The sequence below is a fragment of the Carcharodon carcharias genome, chromosome 31 (assembly GCF_017639515.1).
Source record: "Carcharodon carcharias isolate sCarCar2 chromosome 31, sCarCar2.pri, whole genome shotgun sequence".
Classification (NCBI taxonomy): domain Eukaryota; kingdom Metazoa; phylum Chordata; class Chondrichthyes; order Lamniformes; family Lamnidae; genus Carcharodon; species Carcharodon carcharias.
In genome coordinates, this window is record NC_054497.1 from 4,675,839 (window position 1) to 4,702,449 (window position 26,611).

The 26,611-nt window shown below is 43.7% G+C and overlaps 1 protein-coding gene across 1 annotated transcript; it reads right to left on the minus strand.

Moving 5' to 3' along the window:
- Positions 1-4,720: 4,720 nt before the first annotated feature.
- On the minus strand, positions 4,721-26,611 carry LOC121271491 (modulator of macroautophagy TMEM150B-B-like). The gene is made up of 7 exons (XM_041177473.1): positions 26,333-26,611; positions 22,462-22,536; positions 15,321-15,380; positions 10,277-10,344; positions 8,762-8,889; positions 5,874-6,051; positions 4,721-4,905 (listed from the first exon to the last, which is right to left on the minus strand). The coding sequence occupies exons 2-7, from the start codon at positions 22,524-22,526 to the stop codon at positions 4,721-4,723; spliced, it is 684 nt and encodes a 227-aa protein (XP_041033407.1). The 5' UTR covers positions 22,527-22,536; positions 26,333-26,611.

The window sequence follows — 26,611 nt, forward strand, 5'->3', positions numbered from 1 at the left end:
TAGATTACAGCATCTCTGTATCTTAACTCAGTTTATCCATCTTAGTTCCATAACACTAAACAACCTTGCCAAAGTTCAAAAAGATAAAAACAAAAAAATGCGGATCCTGGAAATCGTAAACAAAAGTTCTGTTGAAGGGTCATGAGGACTCGAAACGTCAACTCTTTTCTTCTCCACCGATGCCGCCAGACCTGCTGAGTTTTTCCAGGTAATTCTGTTTTTGTTTTGCCAAAGTTCAATCCTATCAATGTCAGTTTCGACATTTTCATTGATCACCCTCCAGCCTCAGCAACTGTTTGAGTGGAAGTTCCAAATTTCCTCCACTGTTTTTGTGAAGTGCTTCCTGACATCACCCCTAAATAGCCTAACTCTAATTTTAATGATACGCCCCCTGTCCTTTTTTCAAAACTTAATCTTGGGCTGTGGGCACCACTAGCAAGGCCAGCATTTATTGCCCTTGAGAAGGTGGTGGTGAGCCGCCTTCTTGAACCGCTGCAGTCCATGCGGTGTAGGTACAACCACAGTGCTGTAAGGGAGGGAATTCCAGGATTTTGACCTGGCAACAGTGAGGTAACACTGATATGGTTCCAAGTCAGGATGGTGAGTGACTTGGAGATGGGATTGGGGGCTTGGAGGTGGTGGCTTTCCCATTCATTTGCTGCCCTTCATCTTCTAGATGAGAAAGGTTGCAAGTCTAGAAAGCGATGTCAAAGCAGCTTTGGCAAGTTGCTGCTGTGCATCTTGTACTCTGTAGCCACAGTAGTCTGATGGTGGAGGGTGTGTTTGTTTAAGGTACTGGATGGGGTGTTGATAAAGGGGGCTGCCTTAGCCTGGGTGATGCTGAGCTTCTTGAGTGTTAGAACTGCACTCATCTAGGCAAGTGGAGAGTACTCCATCACACTCTTGACTTAACTCTTGCTGATGGAGGAAGGGCTCTGGAGAGTCAGGAGGTAAATCACTCACAGTATAACCAGAGCCAGGCCTGCTTTTGTAGCCATTGTGTTTATGTGGCTGGTCAAAAAACTGAACTGGAATCAATTCTCCTCATTACTTTAAGTCCACGTTGCTGTTCATTGCAGATACCTCAATTTGTCAAAACAGAATTAGTGTTTATTCACCAGTGAGACAACAGCGCTAAGAACAGTCTTTTTAAACTTGAAATTGTGCAGAAAGACCTGAGTCGCTGGACTCCGAGGACTTGAGTGTCAGGATACAAAGGAGGCAGGTAATTCATCCCTGCGCAAAGCAGTTCCACCACATAAATCAGAAAGAAACAGATCATGTTGACATCGGAACTCAATGTTGGAAAAAGTCTTTTGTGGCATAATAATTTCTTCCCTGAGACACGGTAAAGAAATACATGTCACTGAATACAACTGGGTTGGTTAAGCATGAGTGATTTCCCACGGCAGTGATAACCCAGTCTCAGCCTTACTACTGGAGCTGGTTGAAGGCGAAGACTATGCTCTCCCTTCCCTGTCAGGCACCACTTACTAAATGTTTGGTCATCCTAAGACTGCAAAAAGCTGCAGTTCAGAGGGATCTGGATATCTTTGTACATGAATCACAAAATGTCAACATGCAGGTACAGCAATTAATTAGGAAGGTAAATGGAATGTTGGCCATTATTGCAAGGGAGATGGGAGTATAAAATTAGGGAAGTCTAGCTACAACTGTAGAGGACATTGGTCAGACCACACCTGGAGAGCTGTGTACAGTTTGGGACTCCTTACTTAAGAAAGGATATACTTGAATTGGAAGCTATTCAGAGAAGGTTCACCAAGCTGATTCTTGGGATGAAGGGGTTACCTTATGGGAAAGGTTAAGCAGGTTGGACCTGTACTCATTGGAGTTTAGAAAAATGAGAGGTGATTTTCTTGAAACATATAAGATTCTGAGGGGCCTTGACAGGGTAGATGCTGAGAGCATGTTTCCTCTCATGGAGGGATCTAGAACTAGGGGTCACAGTTTAAAGATAGGGGGTCTCCAATTTAAGACGGAGATGAGAAGGAATTTGTTCTCTCAGAGGCTCCATAATCTTTGGAATTCTCTTCCTCAGAGACCAATGGAGGCTGAATACATTAAGGCTGAGTGAGACAGATTTTTGATTGAAAAAGGAATCAAGGGTATGGGAGAACAGGCAGGAAGATGGAGCTGAGGCCACAATCAGATCAGCCATGGTCTCATTGAATGGTGGAGCAGGCTCGAGGGGCTGAATGGCTTCTTCCTGCTCCTATTTCTATGAACTAATGATCTTATGATCATTTCCCAGCAGAAGGTGGGACCGAACTTGAAGAGGAAAAAAAATGTAAGATTATGGGGAAAGAGCCTGGCAGTAGGACTGAGATCCTCTTCAAAAAAGCTAGTGCAGACCCAATGGGCCAAATGGCCTCCTTCTATACTGCATTCCTCTACAAAGGGCCATATTCTGCTCAAATAAGACCAAGCCTCTGATTCCATGGCTGGATTTAAATTCCAGTCTGTCAATGTACAAATCATGCAGTTTCCGTTCTTCATCAGAATTCATTACAAGCCATTGGACAGCATATAAATTAAATAAATACAATGATCAAGCTCTTTTCCAGTTACTTTTCCTTAGAAACATATTTATCTTGCCTTTGTTCTAGAATCTTGTATGTAATATAATTATACACAAATATCCCTCTCCTAGGGAACGTGGTCTTTGCTAAGTATAATATTAGTACCTCTACTTTTTTTATTCATTCATGGGATGTGGGCATCGCTGGCTAGGCCAGCATTTATTGCCCACCCCATACCTGCCCTCATTTAGAGGGCATTTTGTTTTAAGAGTCAACCACATTGCTTTGGGTCTAGAGTCACATGTAGGCCAGACCAGGTAAGGACAGCAGATTTCCATCCCTAAAGGACATTAGGGAACCAGATGTGTTTTTACAAAAATCAGCAATGGTTTCATCGTTAGATGTTTAATTCCAGATTTTTTAATTACAGAATCATGCAGGGTCCCCTGAGCAATATGATGGGTTGCTGGAATACTAGGCCAGTGACAATAACGTTATGCCACTACCTCCTCACACTGCTTGATATTGTGGATTAACCTGTGGAAGGGGTGGGGTGATGGGTGACGATTGCTCATGTACAGGCACACGGCCAGTCTTCACATCATTAGAAGTCACACTGCTAACAAACATCATTTAACTTCATTGCTCTCTATATATCTGCTCATATTACTAAATGTCAATAAATGGAGTGTGTTGCTAACTCCAATGAACTGGATAAAAGGAATCATTGAACTTTGACATTAAGAAGGATGTGAGTTAACAAGCAGAAGACCGATGAACCCAGTTCAGTGACAGTATGACATTAATCAAGCTTTCCAGCAGTGGCTCTCTCTCTCTCATCAAATTCAGACGCTGTGGGCTCAATAACCTTCCCATCTGGTATCCTGTGCTGTTGTCTGTAACTCTACACAAGATGACATTCCAGTTGCAGTGCTGAGGTGGCATCTTTCACATGAGATGCTAACTCACGAGTCCCTGTTTGCCTTCACAGGCGGACATAAAAGATATCACAGCACTGCTTCGAAGAAGGGCAGGGGGAGTTCTCCACAGTGACCTGCTCAATATTGATCCCTTAATCAACATCACATAGACAGCTTACCTGGTCATTATCACATTGTTAGTGGGAGCTTCTTGTGGACAAATTGATTGTCGTTTATCCATCATCCCTATGTTCACTACCCACAATGGCACCTCTTTCAATTTTAAAACCCTCATGCTTGATTTTAACAGCCTCGCCTCTCCCACTCTCCATCATCTCCTCCAGCTCTACAACCCTCCCAGATCTCTGCACTCCTCCAAATCCGGCATTTTGCTCACTCCCGATTGTTATCTTTCCGACATTGGCGGCCGTGCCTCGAATGGCCAAGTCCCTAAACTCTGCAATTCCCTCTCTAAACCTCTCTTCCTGTCTTGCCCTCCTCCTTTAGACTCAGGTTAAAGCCTACTCCATTGTCTAAACTTTTGGTAAGTTGCCCCAATATCTCCCTAGGTGGCTCGGTGTCAAATTTTATTTGATAATATCTCCTGTGAAGTGCCTTGGACTGTTCCACTAAATTCCAGGTGGTATATAAATCTAAGTTGTTGTTGCTGTACTTCCTACCATTCCAACAGTACTTCAATGGTTGTAAAGCACTTTGGCACATCCTGAGATTATAAAAATGTGTCATAGAAATGCCTTTGTATCTGTATTGCTGTTAATCCAGTACCCTGAAATGGTCAGGCACAGTCAGTTCACCATAACAATTCCATGAGTTGATTCGTAGGAACAGGAGGAGGCCATTCAGCCCATCCAGCTTGTTCCTGGCTTCAATGGATCATGGTGACATCTATCTTAATGCCATACAGAGATTACTGGATTTAGCGAAAACAGATTAATCAAGCTGGGTAAAAACAAGCAGAAGGATATTGATCATAATGGTGATTTCCTTTTTCCCCTAATTCTGAGGGCCCTCAAATAACTGGGATCGACCGATGCTTTGCACTCATTTTTACACTACAACAACCCGCATTCCTGTAGCACCTTTAATGCAATAAAACATCCCACGCCACATCTCGGGCGTGTGATGAATCATCCCAGAGTCTTCCCAGCCCACACAGCAGCAAAAGAGACCAGTCAAACTCTATAAAATGTTATTTTTCTCTTAAAAAAGAATTGGCATTGCAGATCGATATGGCTTCTGCTATAACTCCAATGTGGTGGTTGAGTTTTGGATCCTGGTCTTTTCCAGCATGACGTGGAAGTATTGACCGTTAATGTGCCGAAAATCCACGGCAAAGAGTCCAAAGAGGAGGAGGAGAACCATTCCAGCAATCCATTCACATATCGCCGCTGCCGTTCTCCTCTTCCAATTGTGCAGCAACACCACTGGTGGAATGGTCAAGGAAACAGGTTCAAAGATGGTGCTTTAGTTCCAGAATACCACGTATGAGATGAAGGACTTTCTCTCCTGATCTGTCTTATTGAGTCTCCTAACTTGTCATGAAGTGACTATTCCCCAGATGCTGGCTCACCTCCAGTATCTATCCCAACTGGCTGACATTCCATAGTCAGCAAGAATTCAGGTGGATTTTACCCCGCCCCACCAAACCCCAGATTCTCCATCTAGTCCCAGGGCCCAGAGGACAATCAAAGGGTCAGTACCTGCTGCACCACCGAAAAGCAGGAATAGAGCCTGAGGCCTTCTGGTCTCCGAGGCCTATCAACACTAAAGCTCCCGAGGGAGCTCAGAGTGCCAATTTGATCAGGTCCCTGAGACCCTTTCTGGCTCACTGAACCTCTTCAGAGAAAGGAATCTTCACAAAATCACAGCACAACACAGAAGGAAATCTTTCTGCCCATCATGAGTCATCATGCTGGCTCCCTAAATGAGCAATGCAACCAGTGCCATTCCTCGTAACCCTGCACATTCCCTCTTGAATGACTTGATGGAACCTGCCTCCATCACTCTGAGGCAGCGTATTCCAGATCCTAACCACTCGCTGTGTGAAAAAGTTTCTCCTCACATCTCCACTGCTTCTTTCACCAACTAACTTAAATCTGTGCCCTCTCATTCTCAATCCTTCCACCAGTGGCAACAGTTTCTCCCCATCTACTGTACAAACCCCTCATGATTTTGAACACCTCTATCAAATCTCCTCTCAGCCTTCTCTTCTCCAAGGAAAACAACCCCAGCTTCTCCAAGCTATCAATGTAACTGAAGTTCCTCCCTGGAACCATTCTTTTCATCATCCCTTCTTATCCTGGGTCGGATTTGAACGAACGTGATGCAGTCACATAGTCTTTGTGCGCGTTGATAATGTTAATCAATATATTGGCTTCTGGCTAAAGGATACACAGGATGAGACAGACTGTGCAGACAAGGCAGCAGATTATCCGAACGGGGCCAATCCACTTCCCTCCATGCCTTGGTTGTATCTTGTAGGTGAGTGCCACCTGGAGCCAGAAGTAGAGATTCCCAATAAAGAACGTGAGAAAAGCCCCAATTAGGTGCACGTGAATCTGGTTGATGGTCTATTGAGAAAATAAATGGAGAGGTTAGTTTCTCTGCTTGAATTTGTGTTTCTTATTGTTTCCTCTCCGCCTGCATTGAATTACTTGAACTAACGTTGTGTGACTAGCCAATAATTGGCTGTGTAGTCTCTTGGTAGTACCAAACTTGAGAATTGCTCAAGAAAAAAGAGACATGCTATCAAAGCTTTTCACCTTGCACTCATCAGGACAGATGCAAGAATGCCAAATTTCAAAGGGAACAAAAATTAAACTCCTTGAGAAAAAGGTGCTGATTGGTTGACAAGTTGACTCTGCTTGGTTGAAGCATTGCCATGGAGTATGCATTTTTGAATTGAACAAAAGCTTGAGGGACAATAGCTCCCTGGTGCATTCTCCATGGCAATGCCTTGACCAACCAGAACTGACTTACCAATGAATCACCACCCTTTTCTCATGCAGTATAACTCGTTGCTCCTTTTGAAATTTGGCATTCTTAAATCTATCCTGATGAGTTCAAGACGAAAAGTTTCAGCAGCATGTCTCTTTTCTTTCACAATTAATTATGTAGAAGCATGCAGTTATACTAAACAAAAGACCACCTGTCACTTTCTGGATTCAACTGGATTAGTCCCAGGATAGAAAATGATGGAAAACAAGAAACTGGACCCAAGATAATAGTCTAAGGAAAGGGGAAGGGCACGTATGAGCCCATCAGGGGTGGTAGCATAAGGGTTATGTTATGGAGCTAGTTGTCCAGGGGAGTACAGACATAAATGGCATTACTGGTTTGCCAGCAACATCTCGATGCTGGGCCATTATCACAAGGCGGGATCTGCAATGGAAGGGCTACTGGAATTTTCCAGTCATCCTGCAGCCCCCTACCCCGCACACCCCCCACCCACCCCACCCCCCCTTCCCCGCCATGGTGCTGGAACCAGACCAGCTGCCTGCAGGTGGACTGCAAGATGGTGGCCCAGCAGCTGTGGCTATTTTTTTAATGTAAAACTTTTAAAAGTTGCAGAGAGGGCTTCTCAAGATGGAGGCATCCTCTCTCTCTCTCTCTCTCGCTCTCTCTCTCTCACCTAAAGCAGCAAGCGGCAGCTCCTTCTGAGCTGCAGGGCCTCCTGCTGGATCATTAGCCAAGGGGCAGGGTTTTGCTTCAGGACCCTGATCTCAGGGTCAAATGGGGGTCATGACCCCGCTCTGATTTGGGAACAATCACTAGCAGTGATTTTCCTCCGATTGACCCATCAGTGGCCAGAGGATGGGCTCACAATCCAACTAAAATGCTGGGCAGGCTCTTAAAGTCGGAGGACCAATAGGAGGCCCTCCAGATCAAAAGAAGATAAAGGCTGCAGTTCAGGTGAGAGAAAGAGAGGGTGCCTCAAGATGGTGATCGTGTCGATCTCTGTTAGTTGGCCTTAAATGGCCATTTACCTACCTTAATTGGCTACCTGCAGCTTGCAGGTAGGTAGCTCTTCTGTTGCCGATACCCTCACCAGGAAAAAGGTGACAATTGTGCCAGCAGCATGTAATTTGTACCTTCCCCTCCCTTGTCCCACATATAGGAGCATAAAACCTGCCCTATGTGCAGGAGAGGATGGGAAGATGGGGGTCAAGTGAGTTTTCCTTTTATAGGTTTTGCAACAGCATTTTTGGTTTTTATTAAGTTCGTGCTGAAAGAACAGGACTTACTTCAGGGTATTTTGCTGAAACAAAGACAGTAATTTGTTCACCATCACCTTCACAAACGCAATTAGGGATGGGCAATAAATGCCGGCTTTTCCGGTGTTTCCCACACTCATGCTCCGGACCTCATGAGTGTGGGACAGTCTTGATGGTTCATGGGCTTTTCTGGCCTGTCTGTTTTGGATGTGTGCAGTTATTATTCATGCTTGGTCACAGAAAATGGCGGCTGCCATTGAAACCCTAACCCAGCAAGACTCGGGGCCCTTCAACCAAAACTACTCCCCTACTGCAATCTACCTCCCCACTTCTGATGCTGATCTGGAGTCTGATACAAAGACCTGAATCGTTCCCACGTCGGGCAGGCTCGGTGGAATGGGCAGGGACGGTCGCAGAGCCGACCAATCGGCTCCACACTGCCATTTTACCCGGGCGAGCCAATTCAGGGTACCTGAGAGCGGTACCTGTGCAGGCGGGGTAAAGAGGGAGAGTCAGGGCCAGTGCTCTTTTGTGTGAAAGAGCACTTCAATCTCCCTGACGGAGCTCCGTGCCTCAGGGAGGTTGAAGCGCTTTTGAAAATAATAAATAAAATCAATAAAAATTTAATGAAACGTGGCCCTCATGTGACTGTGTCACATAAGATGGGACGTGGTTTCACTTTTCGGGAAAACTTTTTATTTCATTCATAAGAGCTTTAGGAAACCCCACCCCGCTCATGGACGAGGTTTCCTAAAAAAAAACGTAAAGGCCGCTTGGCCATTTCACCTGCCCCGCCACCCGGAAGGTTGGACGGGCAGCGTTAACTTGACATTAATTTAATTCGATAATGGCCACCATAGGCCTATCAATTATCGGCAGGCGCGCAGCCGACTCCGGCGCGCGCCCGCCAAACGAAGCATTGCGAGACAGCGCAATGACGTTGGGAATCACGCCTGATGTCACCGCGCGTTATTTTACGTTCTGGCGTGTCGGACCCGCCACCGCCGCCCCCCCCCCCACCCCCAACCCCAGCACACCGACTGAAAAATCCTGGCCCATGAGTTACCTGAAAATTCCCCACCAAAGAGCCTCCAAAAGCGCACAGGCACCCGGCCACCAGACTGACAATGTTCAGGGAGGACTGGTATCCGTAGTCTACCACCTGCTGGTACCGGATGACACAAACCCAAGTGACTGCAAAGAATGAGAAAGAGCAGCTTAAGAAAAGACAAACATCCTTTCTGAATCATAGACTGTTTGCAACGTAACCTCTTTTAGGTCATGAGACAGATGATCCAGCTGTTCTCACATTGCTGTTTGTGGGGGCTTGCTGTGTACAAAATGGCTGCCACAATGCCTACATTACAACAGTGAAAACACTTCAAGAGTACTTCATTGGATGTAAAGCACATTGGGACATCCTGAAGTCATGGAAGGTGCTACATAAATGTAAGATCTTTATAGTCTTTGTTTATGACAAATCCCTCAGATTTCTTTCCAACATTTGTGTCTCTTTTCTGTATTATTACATAGGATTACATAGGATATATGGCCATTCAGCCAGTCCATGCTAGCGTCAATGCTCCACTCGAGTTTGATCATCCAAATCTATCATCGTGAACCTCTGTTCGCTTCTCCCTCAAAATGCTTGTCTAGCTTCCCCTTAAATGCATCTATACTATTTGCTTCAGCCACTCCCTATGGTAGCGAGTTCTACATCCTCACTACTCTTTGGCTTAAGAAGCTTCTTCTGAATTCCCTATTGGATTTCGTGGTGACTATCTTGTTCCACATTCTCAGTGAAGACGATTCTCCTGAATTCTTTATTGGGTTTGTTGGTGACTATCTTCTGTTTATGGCGGTTAATTTTGGACTCCCCTGCAGGAAGAAACTTCTCTATGTCTCGTCTCAGAAGTTTTTTCAACAACATGAGTTTTCTAAGCTATGGCACCTGTCCCTAGTGAAGACGAACCACCCCCTCACCCTCCCATCCCATCCCATCCCCCACCACTTGAGGGGAACTGTGGCACCCAACCTGGAATTGCCAACCCTCCAGGATTGTCCTGGAGTCTCCAAGATTAATCCCTATAAGCAAACCCTGGAGGCAAATCATAGGGGGTTTAAAAAGTAGTGTTGTTTTTCATTTTCTTTGACTAACTCTGTCTATAAGTTATAAAAAATATTAGAGAAAGGGAGAAAAGGCTTTTTCACTGACAGTCAAGCACCACCAGGGAATGACGTCCTTTCAATTTCCAATTGGTTTAGGGAAGCAGGATGCGGCAATGATAGACATGCCAAGTGACCAATAGCAGTAGCCTAGGGGGCGGGGCAGTTGGAGGCACGAGGTCATGTGATGAAACATCCAGTGATACATCCAAGTAGAGTTGGCAACCCCAGTCAGGCTGCTACCCTCTTTATCATTGGGTAACCTGGCACCGACCAGCGATCTATCCTGTGCTCTTTATGCAAGCAGGGGATTTACTCACTGAACCCTGGAGCAATAACTTGTCTTCATGAGGTACGATTGAAATACTTCTCTCAAAGAAGGTCCAATTGAAGATCGCACCCGAGACCTACTCACCCAGAAAAGCCCCGATGTTCATGATTTGGCCAAAAATGCAGCTCTGGGGAGGTTCAGCCCCACAGACACTGAGGAAGAAACAGGAAGTCAAAGGTGAAACATTTATCACTCAACCAGTTCACAGTAACTTACATTACATAGAATTTACAGTACAGAAACAGGCCATTTGGCCCGACAGGTCAATGCCAGTGGTTGTTCCAAACATATCTCCTTCACGCCTACTTCATCTAATCCTATCAGCATATCATTCTATTCCTTTCTCCCTCTTGTATTTATTCAACTTTCCCTTAAACGCATCTGTGCTATTCACCTCAACTACTCCCTGTGGTAGCGAGTTCCATATTCTCAGTGAAGATGTTTCTCCTGAATTCTTTATTGGGTTTGTTGGTGACTATCTTCTATTTATGGCGGTTAATTTTGGACTCCCCTGCAGGAAGAAACTTCTCTATGTCTCATCTCAGAATTTTTTTCAACAACTCCAACACGGGTCGAATGTCCTGTAATTACCCGGGCCGTCCCTTCTCTAAGATGAAAGCAAAATACTGCGGAAGCTGGAAATGCGAAATAAAAAACAGAAAACTCTGGACACACTCAGCGGGTCGGACAGCATCGGTGGAGAGAGAAACAGAGTTAACATTTTGAGTCTGTATGACCCTTCTTCCCAGCAGTTCCTCAGGGAACTGCCCCTTCCCTACTAGGGCTATCCCTTCCCCCCTTATTAAACAATGGTATAATATTAGCAGTACCTGGAGCCAGAAGTTCGGGAAATGATGGTCGCAGCCTCTGCTATTTCCTCCCTTGGCAGCCTGGGATATGTTTCATATGGGCCTGGTGGCTTATCCACTTTCAAAGAAGCTAAACCCCTTAATATTTGCCCCTCACTATGTTTATCCCATCCAATACTTCACAAACACCTTTCAGTCTAATGACAGCATCGTCCACCCCTTTTGTGAAGACTGATCCTCCTTAAATGCTTCTCACGGCTCTGACGTTTCAAATAGCTATTTCAAGTCCACTTTTGACGAGTCGCATCTCTGCTCAGTAAAATTGTTCTTTCCCTGATTTGGAGCAATTACTCTTGGTCTATCTTTATTCCTTTCTATAACTAGACTATACTCTATCTAACGGAATTATTACCACTACCACCAAAATGCTCTCTAACTGATACCAGTTTCACCTCCCCAGTTTCATTGCCTAAAACTAAGTCCAGAATTTCCACTTCTTCTTGGACTTATTATGTATTGGTTAAAAAAGTTCTCCTGAATGCATTTTAAGAATTCTGCATCCTCTATACCTTTTACACTGATTTTATTCTGGTTAATATTAGGATAGTTGAAATCCCCTACTGCTGCTGGCCTATTGCTTCTCCGTTTCTCTGCACTTGGTATACATACTTGCTCTTCCATCTCCTTCTGTTTTTGTGGCTGTAGTGCACTCCTAGCAGTGTAATTTCCCCTTTTCTGATCTTCACTTCAACCCACATAGCCTCATTCGATGATCCTTCCAGCATATTATCCATCCTCGCAGTTGTGGTTGTTTCTTTAACCAATGTTGCAACATTGCTATCGGAAACCCTCTGACTGGCAATGCTGGCATGCCTTTCCTGCCCTTGCAGCTGTATTTCAATAATAGATTATGCTATCATACTTTCATCTGTACCCTAGTCTTATTCACCAGGCTCCTTGCATTGAAGTCTATAACACTGGTCACTAACAACTCCTTTGTCTATTTTCTAGCCTTTGTTTATCCTGCCTTCCAAACTCACTTGCTAATTTAAAAACAGAATTACCTGGAAAAACTCAGCAGGTCTGGCAGCATCGGCGGAGAAGAAAAGAGTTGACGTTTCGAGTCATGAGACAGAAGGGTCATGAGGACTCGAAACGTCAACTCTTTTCTTCTCCGCCGATGCTGCCAGACCTGCTGAGTTTTTCCAGGTAATTCTGTTTTTATTTTTGTTTTGGATTTCCAGCATCCGCAGTTTTTTTGTTTTTATCACTTGCTAATTTGCTGTCTTCAAATTCCAACTTTGCTTCTGTTCCTTCTGAATTTATGCTCAGGTGGTCCAACCCCTGCCAAGCTCGTTTAATCCCCCCCGCAAGCAATTCTTGTTGACTTGTCCACAACCTTTGGCACGGTTAACTATGCTGCCAATGGTTCTGCACTCCTCCAATTCTGGCAACTTGTACATACGTTATTTTATCCTGAGGGGTCTTGATAGGGTGAATTTGGAGAGGACGTTTCCTCAGTGGGAGGTGAATCTAGAATCAGGGGTCATGGTTTAAAAATAAGGGTCGCCCATTTAAGACAGAGATGAGCAGAAATTTTTTTTCTCTGAGGATCGTGAGTCTTTGGAACCCTCTTCCTCAAAAGGCAGTGGAAGCAGAGTCTTTGAATATTCTTAAGGCTGAGCTGGATAGACTCTTAATAAGCAAGTGGGGGAAAGGTTATCGGGGGTAGGCGGGAATGTGGGGTTGAGGTTACAGTCAAATCAGACATGATCTTATTGAATGGCAGAGCAGGCTCGAGGGGCCGAGTGGCCTACTCCTGCTCCAAATTCTTATGTTTGTACGTATGTCCCCGATTGATCACCTTCATATTTTAATGATCTCTAGCAGACCAGCTGTTTATTTTCTAGACAAAAGAGTCCCAACCTGTTCAGGCTTTCCTGATGGTTGTACTCTCCCAGCTCAGGTATCCTCCCTGTAGATCCTTTCTGAAATTTCTCCACTGGTTCTACATTCTTTTTGTAACATGGAGACCAGAAATGTGCACAGTACTCAAAGTGAGATGTAACCAAGGCTCTCTATAAGTTTAAAATAAGTTCTTTGATTTTGAATTCTATTTCTCCAGAAACAAACCCCAGTGTTTTTTGAATCACAAAAATTCAATATGGAGGTACAGCAAGCGATTAGGACGGCAAATGGAATGTTGTCATTTATTGCAAGGGGAACGGAATATAAAAGTAGGAGAGTTTTACTGCAGCTGTACAGGGCCTTGGTGAGACCACATCTGGAGCACTGTGTACAGTTTTGGTCTCTTTATTTGAAAAAAGGACATAAATGCATTAGAAGCAGTTCACAGAAGGTTCACTCAACTCATTCCTGGGAGGAGGAGCTTATCTTATAAAGAAAGGTTGAACAGGTTGGGCCTATACCCATTAGAGCTTAGAAGAATGAGAGTTGACCTTATTGAAACATATAAGACCCTGAGGGGATTTGATAGGGTAGATATCAGGAGGATGCTTCCACTTGTGGTAAAGACTTGAAGCAGGGGACACGGCTTAAGAATAAGAGGTCTACCATTTAAGACAGAGATGAGAAGAATTTTTTTTTCTCAAAGGGTCATTGATCTGTAGAATTCTCTTCCCCAGAGGCTGTGGAAGTCAGGTCAATGGATTTATTCAAGGCTAAGTTAGACAGACTTTTGATAGACAAGGGGGTCGAGGGTTATGGGGCAGTCAGACAGCAAAGTGGCTTGAAACACAACCAGATCAGCCATGATCTTATTGAATGGTGGAGCAGGCTCAAAGGGCTGAACGGCCTACTCCTGCTCCCAAGTCCTACGTTCCTATGTGTTTTGTTTACACTTTTTCTGGCTTTGTTAACCTCCATTGCCACTTTTTTTGAATTAATTCTTTCATGGGATGTGGGCTTCGCTGGCTAGGCCAGCATTTATTGCCCATCCCTAATTGCCCTTGAGAAGGTGGTGGTGAGCTGCCTTCTTGAACTGCTGCAGTCCATGTGGTGTAGTTACACCCACAGTGCTGTAAGGAAGGGAGTTCAAAGATTTTGACCCAGCGACAGTGAAGGAATGGCAGTCTAGTTTCAACTTAGGATGGTAAGTGACTTGGAGGGGAAATTGCAGGTGGTGGTGTTCCCATACATCTGCTGCCTTTGTCTGTCTAGGTGGGAGAGGTTTCAGGTTTGGAAGGTGCTGTCGAAGGAGCCTTGGTGAGTTGTTGCAGTGCATCTTATAGATGGTACACACTGCTGCTACTGTGCGATGGTGGTGGAGGGTGTGAATGTTGAAGGTGATGGATGGGGTGTCAATCAAGCTTCTTTGAGTGTTGCTGGAGCTGCGCTCATCCAGCCAAGTAGAGAGTATTCCATCATTCTCCTTACTTGTGCCTTGTAGCTAGTGGACAGGGTTTGGGAGTCAGGAGGTGAGTTGCTGCAGAATTCCATACCTTGAATGATTTGTACTGAACAGGAAGGTCAACACTAAGTTTGCTGTCACAATTGTGACAACTGTGAGGAACAACTGACTTCAGTGTCACTGGGCTAAGGGGAAAGGAAACTTCAGTTGAAGATTATGCTTGGGCCTTCCTGATCTCCAATACTATAAACTAGCTCCCATTGATATTTGTACTTTGATCAATAACAAAAGTTTTGGCATTTGCTCATTCATACGGTATAATAGCCTGTTGGTGGTGTTCAATTATTCAGTGCTCGCTTATGAAAGTCTGGTAACTGATCCATGCTCACTGTACTTGATTGGTTTAGTCTGGGTGTTGACTCAGAGCAAAGTAAACGGACACCACAGAAGCTGCTAGAAGAAGCTAGAGCTGGGAGAAGCATGAATGCAGACATTTTGTGATTGCAGAGATATTTCAAAGCATTGTAAATAAACCTGTTTCACACTTAGACACTAGTGTCACTCTGCATTGCTCTTAGAAAAATCAAATATATAAAATGTACAGCAAACAGGGAAACACAGCACTGTTGACACCCTCAGTGTGAGCTTACATATTAAGACTGGTTAGTTGGCCATGATGGTACAGGATTCAGGTGCCTCTGGAATCGTTTCGAAGCAAAATTAAGTGTCTTCAAGCGAGGAGGGGAGAAAGTGGGACAGAGGTGAAAGAAGATGATCCCTAGGCCTTGAAAACATTAACTGGAACACCACTGGCTGTGCCGAGTGGGGATATTGGGAAGCAACACAGCAGTCACGCTGACACCTACTCTGACTCACCTTGCATTTCTACACTATTAGGTAATATCTTGTAAGATTTGCAGAGTGCATCTGCCAGCAATTCCTAAATTACCTGATGTAGGGGAATTGCACTGTGATGTTCACAGAGCCATTTACCATCGCTATTCCAAACCTGTAGGAAATTTACAAGAAAGTAAGTTTGATGTGAAATGGATTGGTTAATGTTAACGCATGACCACATAAAGCAACACAATAAATGAACCAGGCAAGATAGCATTAAACTGTAAACTGATATTTGACAGAGTTGCCAACTGTAAAAGAGTTACTAAACTTTACAATGACATAATCGCGCATCGGGTGTAATGTGTTGGCAGAGTCAACACAAGTCCAAACTTAACAATTATTAAATTACCATCAAAAAAATACTTGGGCATGCCTGAATAAATAGAAATGCAGGCCTCCCAAAAAGTACGAAGAAACTGATGCTGCTTTAAAAGAAAAACTTGCATTTATATAGCACCCGTCACCACCTCAGGGTATCCCAAAGTGCTTTTGAAGTGTAGTCATGTTTGAAAGGAGGAAAAGTGGGCAGTTAATTTACACAGAATCTCTGTGCCCAAGTCCTGGAATGGGACTTGAATCAACAAGCTTCTGATTCAGAGGCAAGAGTAGTGGAGCAGTAGTAATCTAACAGTAGCCCAGGCTCTCAGAGTATATGAAACACAGTAACGCAAGACGAGTTCTCAGCAGTCAGAGAAAAGAATTGTGAGGCTTCAAGCCACAATGGGATCTGCCTCATGGGAGACTTTGAGATGTGGTGGGCATTCAATAAGGCGCCACATTAAAGGTTACTGCACAAGATAAGAAGTCATGGTGTTGGGGATGATATATTAGCATGGAGAGAGGATTGGTCAACTAACAGGAAACAAGAGATTCGGCATAAGTGGGTCATTTCCAGCTCAGTAAACTGTAACTAGTGGACTGCCACAAGGATCAGTGCTGGGGCTTCAACTATATACAATCTACACTAATGACTTGGATGAAGGGACTGACTGTATTATAGCCAAATTTCTAGAGAATACAAAGATAGGTCGGAAAGCAAGCTGTGAGGAGGATACAAAGAATCTGCAAAGGTACAGTAATAGGTTAAGTGAGTGGGCAAAAATTTGGTCGGTGTTGTGTAACGTGAGAAAGTGTGAGGTTGTCCACTTTGGCAGGAATATTAGAAAATCAGAATATTATTTAAATAGAGAGAGATACTGCAGTACAGAGGGACCTGGGTGTCCTTGTACATGAACCACAAAATGTTAGTATGGAGGTGCAGCAAGTGATTAGGAAGGTAAATGGAATTTTAGTCTTTACTCCAAGGGGGATGGAGTATAAAAGTAGAAAGGTCTTGCTACAACTGTACAAGGCATTGGTGAGACCATACCTAGAATACTGTGCTTTGCTCTCCTTATTTAAGGTAGGATATATTTGCATTGGAGGCAGTTCAGAGATTCACTTAGCTATTTCCTGGAATGAAGGGGTTGTCTTCTGGGAAGAGGTTGAGCAGATTGGGCTATACTCTCATTGGAGTTTAGAAGAATGAGGGGTGAGCTTATTGAAATGTAAAGGATTCTGAGGTGGGGGGGGTGTTGCTTGACAGGGTCATTGCTGAGTGGATGTTTCCACTCATGGGGGAATCAAGAACTAGGGGGCACAGTTTCAAAATAAGGGGTCTTCCATTTAAGATGGGGATGAGGAGGAATTTCATCTCTCAGAGGATCTGAACATTAGAAATTGGCAAGTTTCCCAAGCTTAGCTCCATCAAGATAATGATAAAGGGCAGGAATGTTACCTTCTGCTCCCCTTGTGCACTGCAGTGGATCACAGTATCATTACCGTTATCTGGCTATGATCAGCACTTGCCCCAAGATTGGGGCTACCTGAGCCTAAGATTTTTCAGGCCATGTTGCCCATATTCTTGCAGCAAATCCTACCAGATTCTTCTTCTCATCTCTTGCTGGGCTTCTAGTGATAACCAGGTCTCTGCCAATTGTGCATGCCATACATAGGGTATGAGCTGGTTAATCTTTGGAATTCTCTTCCCCAGAGAGCAGTGGGGCCTGAGTCATTGAATATATTCAAGGCTGAATTAGATAGATTTTTGATTGATAAGGGTTATGGGGGGCAGGCAGGAAAGTGAAGTTAAGGCCACAATTAGATTAGCCATGAATTCACTGAATAGCGGGGCAGACTCTATGGGCCGAATGGCCTATTTCATGCTCCTATTTCTTATGATCATATAATCTTGCTTTGCAATCAAATAACCTCTGCAATATTTGCTCAGGTATTTTAATTCTGAATCCATAAGGTAACAGGGCTAAAATGCACATTATATTTTTATATAATATTTATATGTATATACCCTCATGGCTAATATATAAAATTTTAAAACTGGATAATGACCTTTTAAAATGGCTGAAGCCATGTCTGGCTGTGACCCTCAAACAATTAGTTATTTGACAGTATTGCAGCAGCTTGCGCCTCACTATCTCTGAAGGGATCCTAACGACCCCTGTGGACTGCAGAGACCAAATTCAAAGGGAATCATACAAAGGCCATCTATATTTCATAGGCTAGGCCTGGCCAACCAAAGCCGAGTTGTCTACTAGGACAAAAAGACCTGCAACCTTCCTTTCAAATTCTTAATGGTTAGAACATTAACAATCTCAGGAACTCAGACAAAGGAATATACATCCTTCGCCAAAGCCAAAGTGGAGAGGTTGGAGTCATGTGACATGACAGCCCCCACCCCCCCATTCCCCCCACCCAGCTGGGAGAACCAGTTATACTATCTTGCTGAAATGCAAGTCGATCTGCCAGCTTCCATCTACCTGCCGCAGCAGAGAAAAAGGGCTCTGTCCCAGTTTGAATGCCTGACCCCCATCCACACTGTTTCTACTTTGGTCTTTGCCCTGTAAATCCTTCTTTTCGTATCCCCCATTTATTGTATGAACGCATAGGGGGCTACGTAGTGACGCCTCCCCCCCCCCCCCCAACGTTTTGAGCATGTGCGAATAAACTAACCCTCTGAGCTTACACTATCTCAAGTTTTCTGTGGGGTTATTAGTAGAAATTGGATCACACCAAAACTGAGGGGGTTGGGAAGTGCGCCACTGCTTCTGAAGGAGGAAATCCAAATCAAAGCCACTTTCTGTTTACGGACGGGTGGTGAGAGAAGAAATCGGGCCATTTAAATTGAACCCCCACTCCTATCTGTAACAATAATATAAATTATATTTAACTGAACCTAGTTTGTGCTAGGCTGTTGTGATTGTGAGTGAAACTGTTGTAACGATATCATGAATGATATTATCTTCCTTGTTTTTGACACATTACCTCAACATCCTTTAGGCATGTGATAAATGACATCTCAAGTGTTAACTGTATTCCAGCTGGTAGTCAATTTGACTTTGATCCTTTGGTACAATTGACATTGGGTGATACAGAATGAGCTAAATCTGGCATCCTGTAAAACTGCCGAAGCAACATGAATTTCAACATTTTATATGATGCTTTATCAGGGTTAGTCATTTCAAAGTTCTTCGCACAATGAATCACTTAGAGAAAAGTGCTGTGACATATGGCAGCAAATGTGCACACTAAAAATCAGATAGTCCATTCAGCCCATTTCAGCTCATCACTCCAGCATCCTAGCTCACTCAGTAAAGTATCCACCCTCAGTGGAATGAACCTATTTGCCTCACCTTCCTTGTACCAAGCGGATTGCGCCAAACATGTCTCGTTCTTCGAGAAAGGCATCTATTCTTAATTTTGATCTGAAATTATTTCTCACTTATTCAAACGTGTGATCTCTAATCTTACTTTAAAGTAATATTCTGTCCCAAGACAGCCCTGCCGCAGTTGGTAGCTCTCTTGCCTCCCGAGGTTCTGGATTCATGTCCCACTCCAGGGCTTGAGTACAAAAATCAAGGCTGACACTGTCGGAGTGCTGCACTGTCGGGAGTGCTGCATTGTCGGGAGTGCTGCACTGTCGGGAGTACTGCACTGTCGGGAGTACTGCACTGTCGAAGTGCTGCACTGTCGGGAGTACTGCACTGTCGGGAGTACTGCACTGTCAGGAGTGCTGCACTGTCGGGAGTGCTGCACTGTCGGGAGTGCTGCACTGTCGGGAGTACTGCACTGTCAGAGTGTTGTCTTCTGAATGAGACATTAAACCAAAGCTTCATCTGCCTGTGTGAATGGATATATAAGATCCCCTGGCACTATTATGAAGAAGAGCAGGGGAGTTCTCCCCAGTGTCCTGGGCAAAATATCCCTCAATCAACATCACAAAACAGGTTATTTTATTTTATTTGTTCGTGGACGTGTGTGGGTGTCACTGGCAAGGCCAGCATTTATTGCCCTTGTTCAGAGGGCATTTTTTTTTTAAAGAGTCAACCACATTGCCTTGGGTATGGAGTCATATGTAGGCCAGCAGAGTTCCTTCCCTAAAGGACATTAGTGAACCAGATGGGTTTTTATGACAATTTCATGGTTATCATTAGGCAATTAATTCCAGATATTAACATCTGCCATGGTAGGATTTGAACCCAGGTCCCCAGAGCATTAACCCTGGGTCTCTGGCCAGTGACAAAATCACTATGCCACCCCCTGGTCATTAAAACATTGCTGTTTGTGGGAGCTTGCTGTGCACAAACTTGCTGGTGTGTTTTCTACATTACAACAGTGACTAGACTTCAAAAAGTATTTCATTGGCTTTAAAGCACTTTGAGATGTGAGGTGAAAAGCGCTACATAAATGCGAGTCTTATCTTCTCTGTACAGTTTAACATTTTGTACGCTTCAACATTTCTACCTCATACCTAATCGTCAGCATCCAATTAGACTCATACAGCTAAAGCTTACCTCATAGTTCATAGCCTTAACAACAACTTGCATTTATATAGCATCTTTAATGTAGTAAAATATCCCAAAGCACTTCATAGGTGGGCTATCAAACTAAATTGGACACTAAACCACATAAGGCGATGTGATAGGATAGGTGACCAAAAGCTTGGTCAAAGATCTACATTTTAAAGAGGCTTTTAAATGAGGAGAGAGAGGTGGAGAGGTTTATAGGGGGAATTCCAGAGCTTAGGGCTGAGATGAATGAAGGCACAGCTGCCAATGGAGCAAATAAACTCGGGGACGTACAAGAGGCCAGAATTGGAGGAGCGCAGAGATCTCGGAGGGTTGTGCAGCTGGAGGAGGTTACAGAGATAGGGAGGGGCGAGACCATGGAGGGACTTGAAAACAAGGAAGAACATTTCAATGGGACCAGTGTCATTGTTCTCTCTGAACCCTTCTCTAGCTTTGTGGCTAGAATTGAGCACAATACTTCAAATATGGTGGATGGAGTTCCTCCAATTTCTCTGAGACGTGCCTACTTTTAGCCTAGCTTTATGTCTGTCTCTTATTCCCGTGTCGCCCCTCCTCTCCTGAATAAAGATCAGTTGCAATTCCACAGTTACCTCCCCAAATGGGAACTCTTTATGTAAAAGCCTGGACATTGGAAGTTGGTATGTTTCCCAAGCTTAACTCCATCGAGATAGTGATAAAGGGCAGGAATGTTACCTTCTGCTCCCCTTGTGCACTGCGGTGGATCACATTATCGTTACTGTTATCTGGCTATGATCAGCACTTGCCCCAAGATCGGGGCTACCCGGGCCCAAGATTTTTCAGGCCATGTTGCCCACATTCTTGTAGCAAATCCTACCAGATCCTTCTTCTCATCTCTTCCTGGGCTTCAAGTGATAACCAGGTCCCCACCCATAGGGCATGGCATAGAGAGGGTATGAGCTGGTTAATGAAGAGCAGGCTGAAGGGAAATTGTTGATTTCAGTTTAAGCTTGAGCACTTTCCTCCCCCCACTATCAAGATATTGTCATAGAATATAGAAATATTCATTGTTCTTGGCCATGCGTCTTCTGAGTCACAAAGCACTCATTTATTTTTAACTTTATAATGCCATAAAACAAGTTTTCTTTGAAATTCTCGTAGGCTACTAACAAACTACTAACAGCCTTAATTTTCAGCCTTTCATTAGAGGTAGCACACTCACTCGGAATCTGAAGATTACCTTGTTCTGAGATTGAGCACACAGACTAGGCTGATTCTTTCATTGCAGTACTGTATTTGTGCCCTCGTCTTTCTCTATCTCCATGACATCCAGTCCTACAATGAACTCTCTGTTCTTCTGAATCTCCCTTTTTATACATTCCCCTCTCCATTTACCCCACCAGTGGCAGCCATGCCTTCAGCTGTTTCAGCCTGTGTAGCAACATAGGAGCAGGAGTAGGCCATTCAGCCCCTCGAGCCTGCTCTGCCATTCAACTAGATCATGGCTGATCATCAACCTCAATACCATTTTCCCGCCCTATCCCTTGTCTTGAACATGCTCAATGACTGAGTCTCCATAGCCCTGTGGGGTAGAGAATTCCATAGATTCACCATCCTCTGAGTGAGGAAATTCCTCCTCATCTCAGTCCTAAATGGCTTTCCCTTTATTCCGAGATTGTGTACCCTGGTTCTAGACCCGTCCAGCCAAGGGAAACATCCTTTCTGAATCTACTCTGTCTGGTCCCTTAAGAATTTTGTAAGTTTTACAATGCCAGATTTCCCTACCTAAACTTCTCTGCCTTCTTCTCCCTTTTAGGACACTAGTTGAAACAAATAGCTTTACCCAAGCTTTTAGCTACCCATCCTAATATCTCCTTCTATGTCCCAGTTTCTGTGAAACGCCTTTGAGGGTTTTCTTATGTTAAAGGTTCTATCTAAATGCAACTTGTTGTTATTAGACTAAGGAGGATGATGGGAAGAGATCTGGTCTATTGTAGAAGAGGAATGAATTAGGAAAGTTCCTTCAGATATAATTTGTCCTTGGCACTTGGGTAACATTGGAGAGAGCATATTTATTGCCCATCCCTAGTTACAGGGAATGCATTAAGATTTGAGCTCAAAATGTGGGGCTGGAGGCACATGTAGGCCATACTAGAAGTAGAGAATGACTTGGGCTGTTTTAGCAATGTAGTGGCTTGCATGGTTGTTTTATCTGTATACGGAGAATGAATTGAGAAGGGGATAGATTGGTGAATTGGAACCTCATTCGCTGATTAATGACCTTGCCTGGAACTGAGAGTAATCTGACTAGGTTGTCATGGTGACGTCCATAAACATGACATGCACTAGTGCTCAATGCATACTTACACAGCCCAACAGCCTCCTGCAGCAGTGACTGCCAGCAAGATGGGGAGTAGACACCATGCCCACATCCTTCACGATCTGGAACAGGTTGCAAATCAGTGGTTACTCTGAAACATAACGTTACCCAATGCTATACCATAAAACATTCCTCAAGCAGTCATCTGTGTACCTTGTCACAAGGTATCGTCACAGGCAGTGGCCTCTTTACTAAGATAGCCAGTGTCTGCTTGTAGATGAGTTTTTGACTGGTATTAGAGGTACCTCTAGATTTTAACCCAAACCCAGTGTTTAAATTAAGTTCATTTGTCCATTCACTGTTGTGCGTTTTGCAGACAGATTGAGATTGTTAAGGATTCTGTTGAGTTTTCTTCAGTAAAATCAATGTCACAACTCAAACTACAATCCTGTCTTTTGTCCAGTTTTAGCCATGAAAAACGATAACATACGAAATTCTTAAGGAGTTCAACAGGGTAGGTGCTGAGAAAGTGTTTTCTCTGATCAAGGTTCAAGTCCAAATGGTTATGTTCATAATCGTATGGCATTTGTTATTTTCCCTTTGTACAGATTGTCTTTCAATAGAGCGGTACAGGGTGGGCAGGGAGAGTTTATTTATTCATTCACAGGGTAATGGGTGGCACTGGCTAGGCCAGTGTTTATTGCCTATCCCTAATTGCCCCTTGAGAAGGTAGTGATGAGCCATCTTCTTGAACCACTGCAGTCCCTTTGGTGAAGGTCCACCCTCAATGCTGTTAGGTAGGGAGCTCCAGTGACAATAAAAACATGGTGCTATCTTTCAAGTCATTTGGGGCACTGATCCCTTGCCTTTTCTCTGCCAATTTCCGCTCTTTCTCTTCTCTCCTGAAGGTGTTGCCCCCTAAATGAAAAGACTGTTCCAAGGAATTCCTTCAGTAGCTTTGCATACTTGTCTATTGTTCAAGTGTTTGGGTTTAATGGTGAATCTCACCAGGTAGAGCCATAAGAACAGAAGAACGACAAGTTGGAGTAGACCATTTGGTCCTTCAAGGATACTCCACCATTCATGGCTGATCTTCTACCTTAACTCCACTTCCCACACTTCCCACTTTCCAAATGTCTTAATAACCAAAATGTCTTGTACCCTTAGTACCCCAAAGAAATCTATCGACCTGTGGCTTGAATATACTCAATGACAGAGAATCCACAGCCCTCTGGGGTACAGAATTTCAAAGATTCGCAACCCTTTGAGCGAAGAAATTTCTCCTCACCTCAGACCTTTTTTTTCTCAGGCTGGGACCCCAGGTTCTAGTTTCCCCGCCCTGGGAAAACCTTTCCTCAGCATCTACCCTGTCAAGCTCCTTAAGAATTTCAAATGTTTCAATTCAATCATCTGTTTTTTTCTAAACTCCAAGTAGTATAGGTCTAGCCTACTCAATCTCCCCTCATGCCACAAAGTAGCCTAGTGAACCTTTGTTGCACTGCCACTGGGTAAGGAGATTCTGTGCGAATATTACATCCACAAGGCATTCAATAGTAATCCGATGCTGTGGTTGGTTCCCAATTCTTAAGGGCTGCACTAATGGTTTAGTAAGTAACCACCACACCTTCTGTACCAAACCAAGATGGTTGCAATTTTAACCTCTGGCCTGAATCAGTCGGACTCCGTTGAAGGGGCAGCTACCTCACCACTGGAAGGGGCAATTTGATTTAGGGAGGATGTGGACGTTCGTGCAATGCCCTACATAGTTGAATAGTCCGACACTATCATGTACTGAACAGAATCTGAACCTTCTGGAAAGGAGGTGAGAGCGGAGGAAGAGACAATTCAAAGGGACCTCTTAATCCCACAGACTTTGTTTCTTGCACTAAATCGTTTCAGACAAAATGTTGCATGTACATTCCCTGCTCACTAAACCGCCACACACCATAAATTGTGGCTTTCAAGCAAAGTTTGTATAAGTTTATCATAATTTTTATATTTTTTATTCCCCACCCTATCCCACTAAATCCCACATAGCTTACTTGTCTTCTGTACTCTACCAGGAACTAGCCGAGAGGATGTCTATGTCAATGTGGTTCCCTTTAGGAGTTCATATGCAGGATATTAACTATTTATAATCACTAAATATTTACTTGACCATAATTTCTATATTTATCCTTTAGCACAAGCTCAGTCAATCTCTCTCTATGGGAACACAGAAGCTTTCTCCAACAAGTCCTCTTTTGTTCTTGGCTGGACTTTAATCTCTACAAGCAGAGATTCCATCATGAACCAACACTTGCATCAAACTTCTCTCCCCTCTTATAATTACCGTGTCCCGTTTTGACATATCTTTGTTCCGTATCTCTTACTGCAAAATACAGGGGATGCCCACAAAGTATATCATTCCCATTTTATGTCCAACACCAGAGAGGAACACACCACCAGATCAGTGCTCACAGGCTAAGATTACGTGGTCAAATTTATTGACCGATGTAATATTATAGAGAAGCAAAAATATTTTTTATTTATTCTTTCATGGATGTGGACATCGGCAGCAAGGCCAACCTTTGTTGCCCATTCCTAATTGCCCTTGAACTGAGTGGTTTGCTAGGCCATTTCACAGGGCAGTTAAGAGTCAACCACATTGCTGTGGGTCTAGAGTCATATATAGACCAGACCAGGTTAAGGATGGCAGATTTCCTTCCCTTGGATATGGGTGAACCAGAAAGGTTTTTAACGACAATCAATGATAATTCCGTGGTCACCGCTACTGAGACTAGCTTTTAATTCCATATTTTTTCATTAATTGAATTTAAAATTTCACCAGCTGCCGTGGTTAGATTTAAACCCATGTCCCCAGGGCATTAGTCTGGGCCTCAGGATTGCTAGACGAGTGACATCACCACTGCACCACCATCATCCATGGACCAAGGGATGCTTAAAGAGAACAAACAGCAACCTTACACAGCATGTTTCTTTAGAAAAAAAAATGAAAGAAAGTCTAAGATATTTGCTGTTGCTATCACTAAGTTCTTGGCAAGCACTTTGCACGGTAACTATGGGAGAAGATTGTACCTTGCCTTCCCTATCATTCCATATGAAAGGTCAAGTGACTGAAAAGGTCTAGAGGCCCCAGTTAATCCTGTAGGTTATGAGGTTCTCCCACATTTTTCTTTACTCATCTACAAGGAAGGTGATGGAGTAGTGATAATGTTTTTGGGCTAGTGATCCAGTGACCCCCAGTCTAATGCTCTGGGAATGTGGGTTCAAATCCCACCATGGCTGGTGGAATTTAAATTCAGTTAATAAATGTGGGAGAGAGCTAAGAATATTGCAGCAATCCCACATCCACTCCATTAATCATTGTAATGTCCTTTAGGGAAGGGAGTCTTCTGGCCTACATGTGACTCCAGACCCACAGCAATGTGGTTAGCTCTGAAATGACATAACAAACCACTCAGTTCAAGGGCAATTAGGGATGGGCAACAAATGCTGGCCTTGCCAGTGACACCCACATCCCATGAAAGGAGAAAAACAACTTTTGGAGGAGTTAATTTAAACTTTGATGAAAGCAAAATATTGCAGATGCTGGAAATCTGAAATAAAAACAAAAAGTGCTGGAAAAACTCAGCAGCTCTGGCATCATCAGAGAAACAGAGTTAAAGTTTCGAGTCCATATGGCTCTGAAGAAGAGTCATTCGGACCCGAAACATTAACTCAAGCTTATATTTTGGTGTTGAGGTTTTGAACTTATATTCAGTTCACAAGGGGTTAACTCCCAAAATCAAGTTATGAGATGAAGTCGTTGACAAAATCACATATTCTTAAAATATTAGAACAGTTTGTGATAAGAGTAATGAATATATCTAATTTTTAAAAAAGGCATTGCCTTTTTAAATTGGTTATTTTACTTACCAATATTCTGCGTTGAATAGCTGAGGAATATTCCAATGCCTCACTCAAGTGATCAAAGATTCATATGTAAGTTGGCATGTTCAACTGTGTGGGGCTTCATCGGGAAAACTGATCCAGCCTTTATGTCAATCGGGACCAGGAATCCCGGTTGATAATTTCTTTTTTCTTTAGTATTCCTCCCCCTCTGCCTAATGCGGGAGAGCTGGGAATATTGCAGCAATCCTACATCCACTTCAGCTGAGGCCGGTTTACATAGCACAGACCCGGGTCTGCAACTCT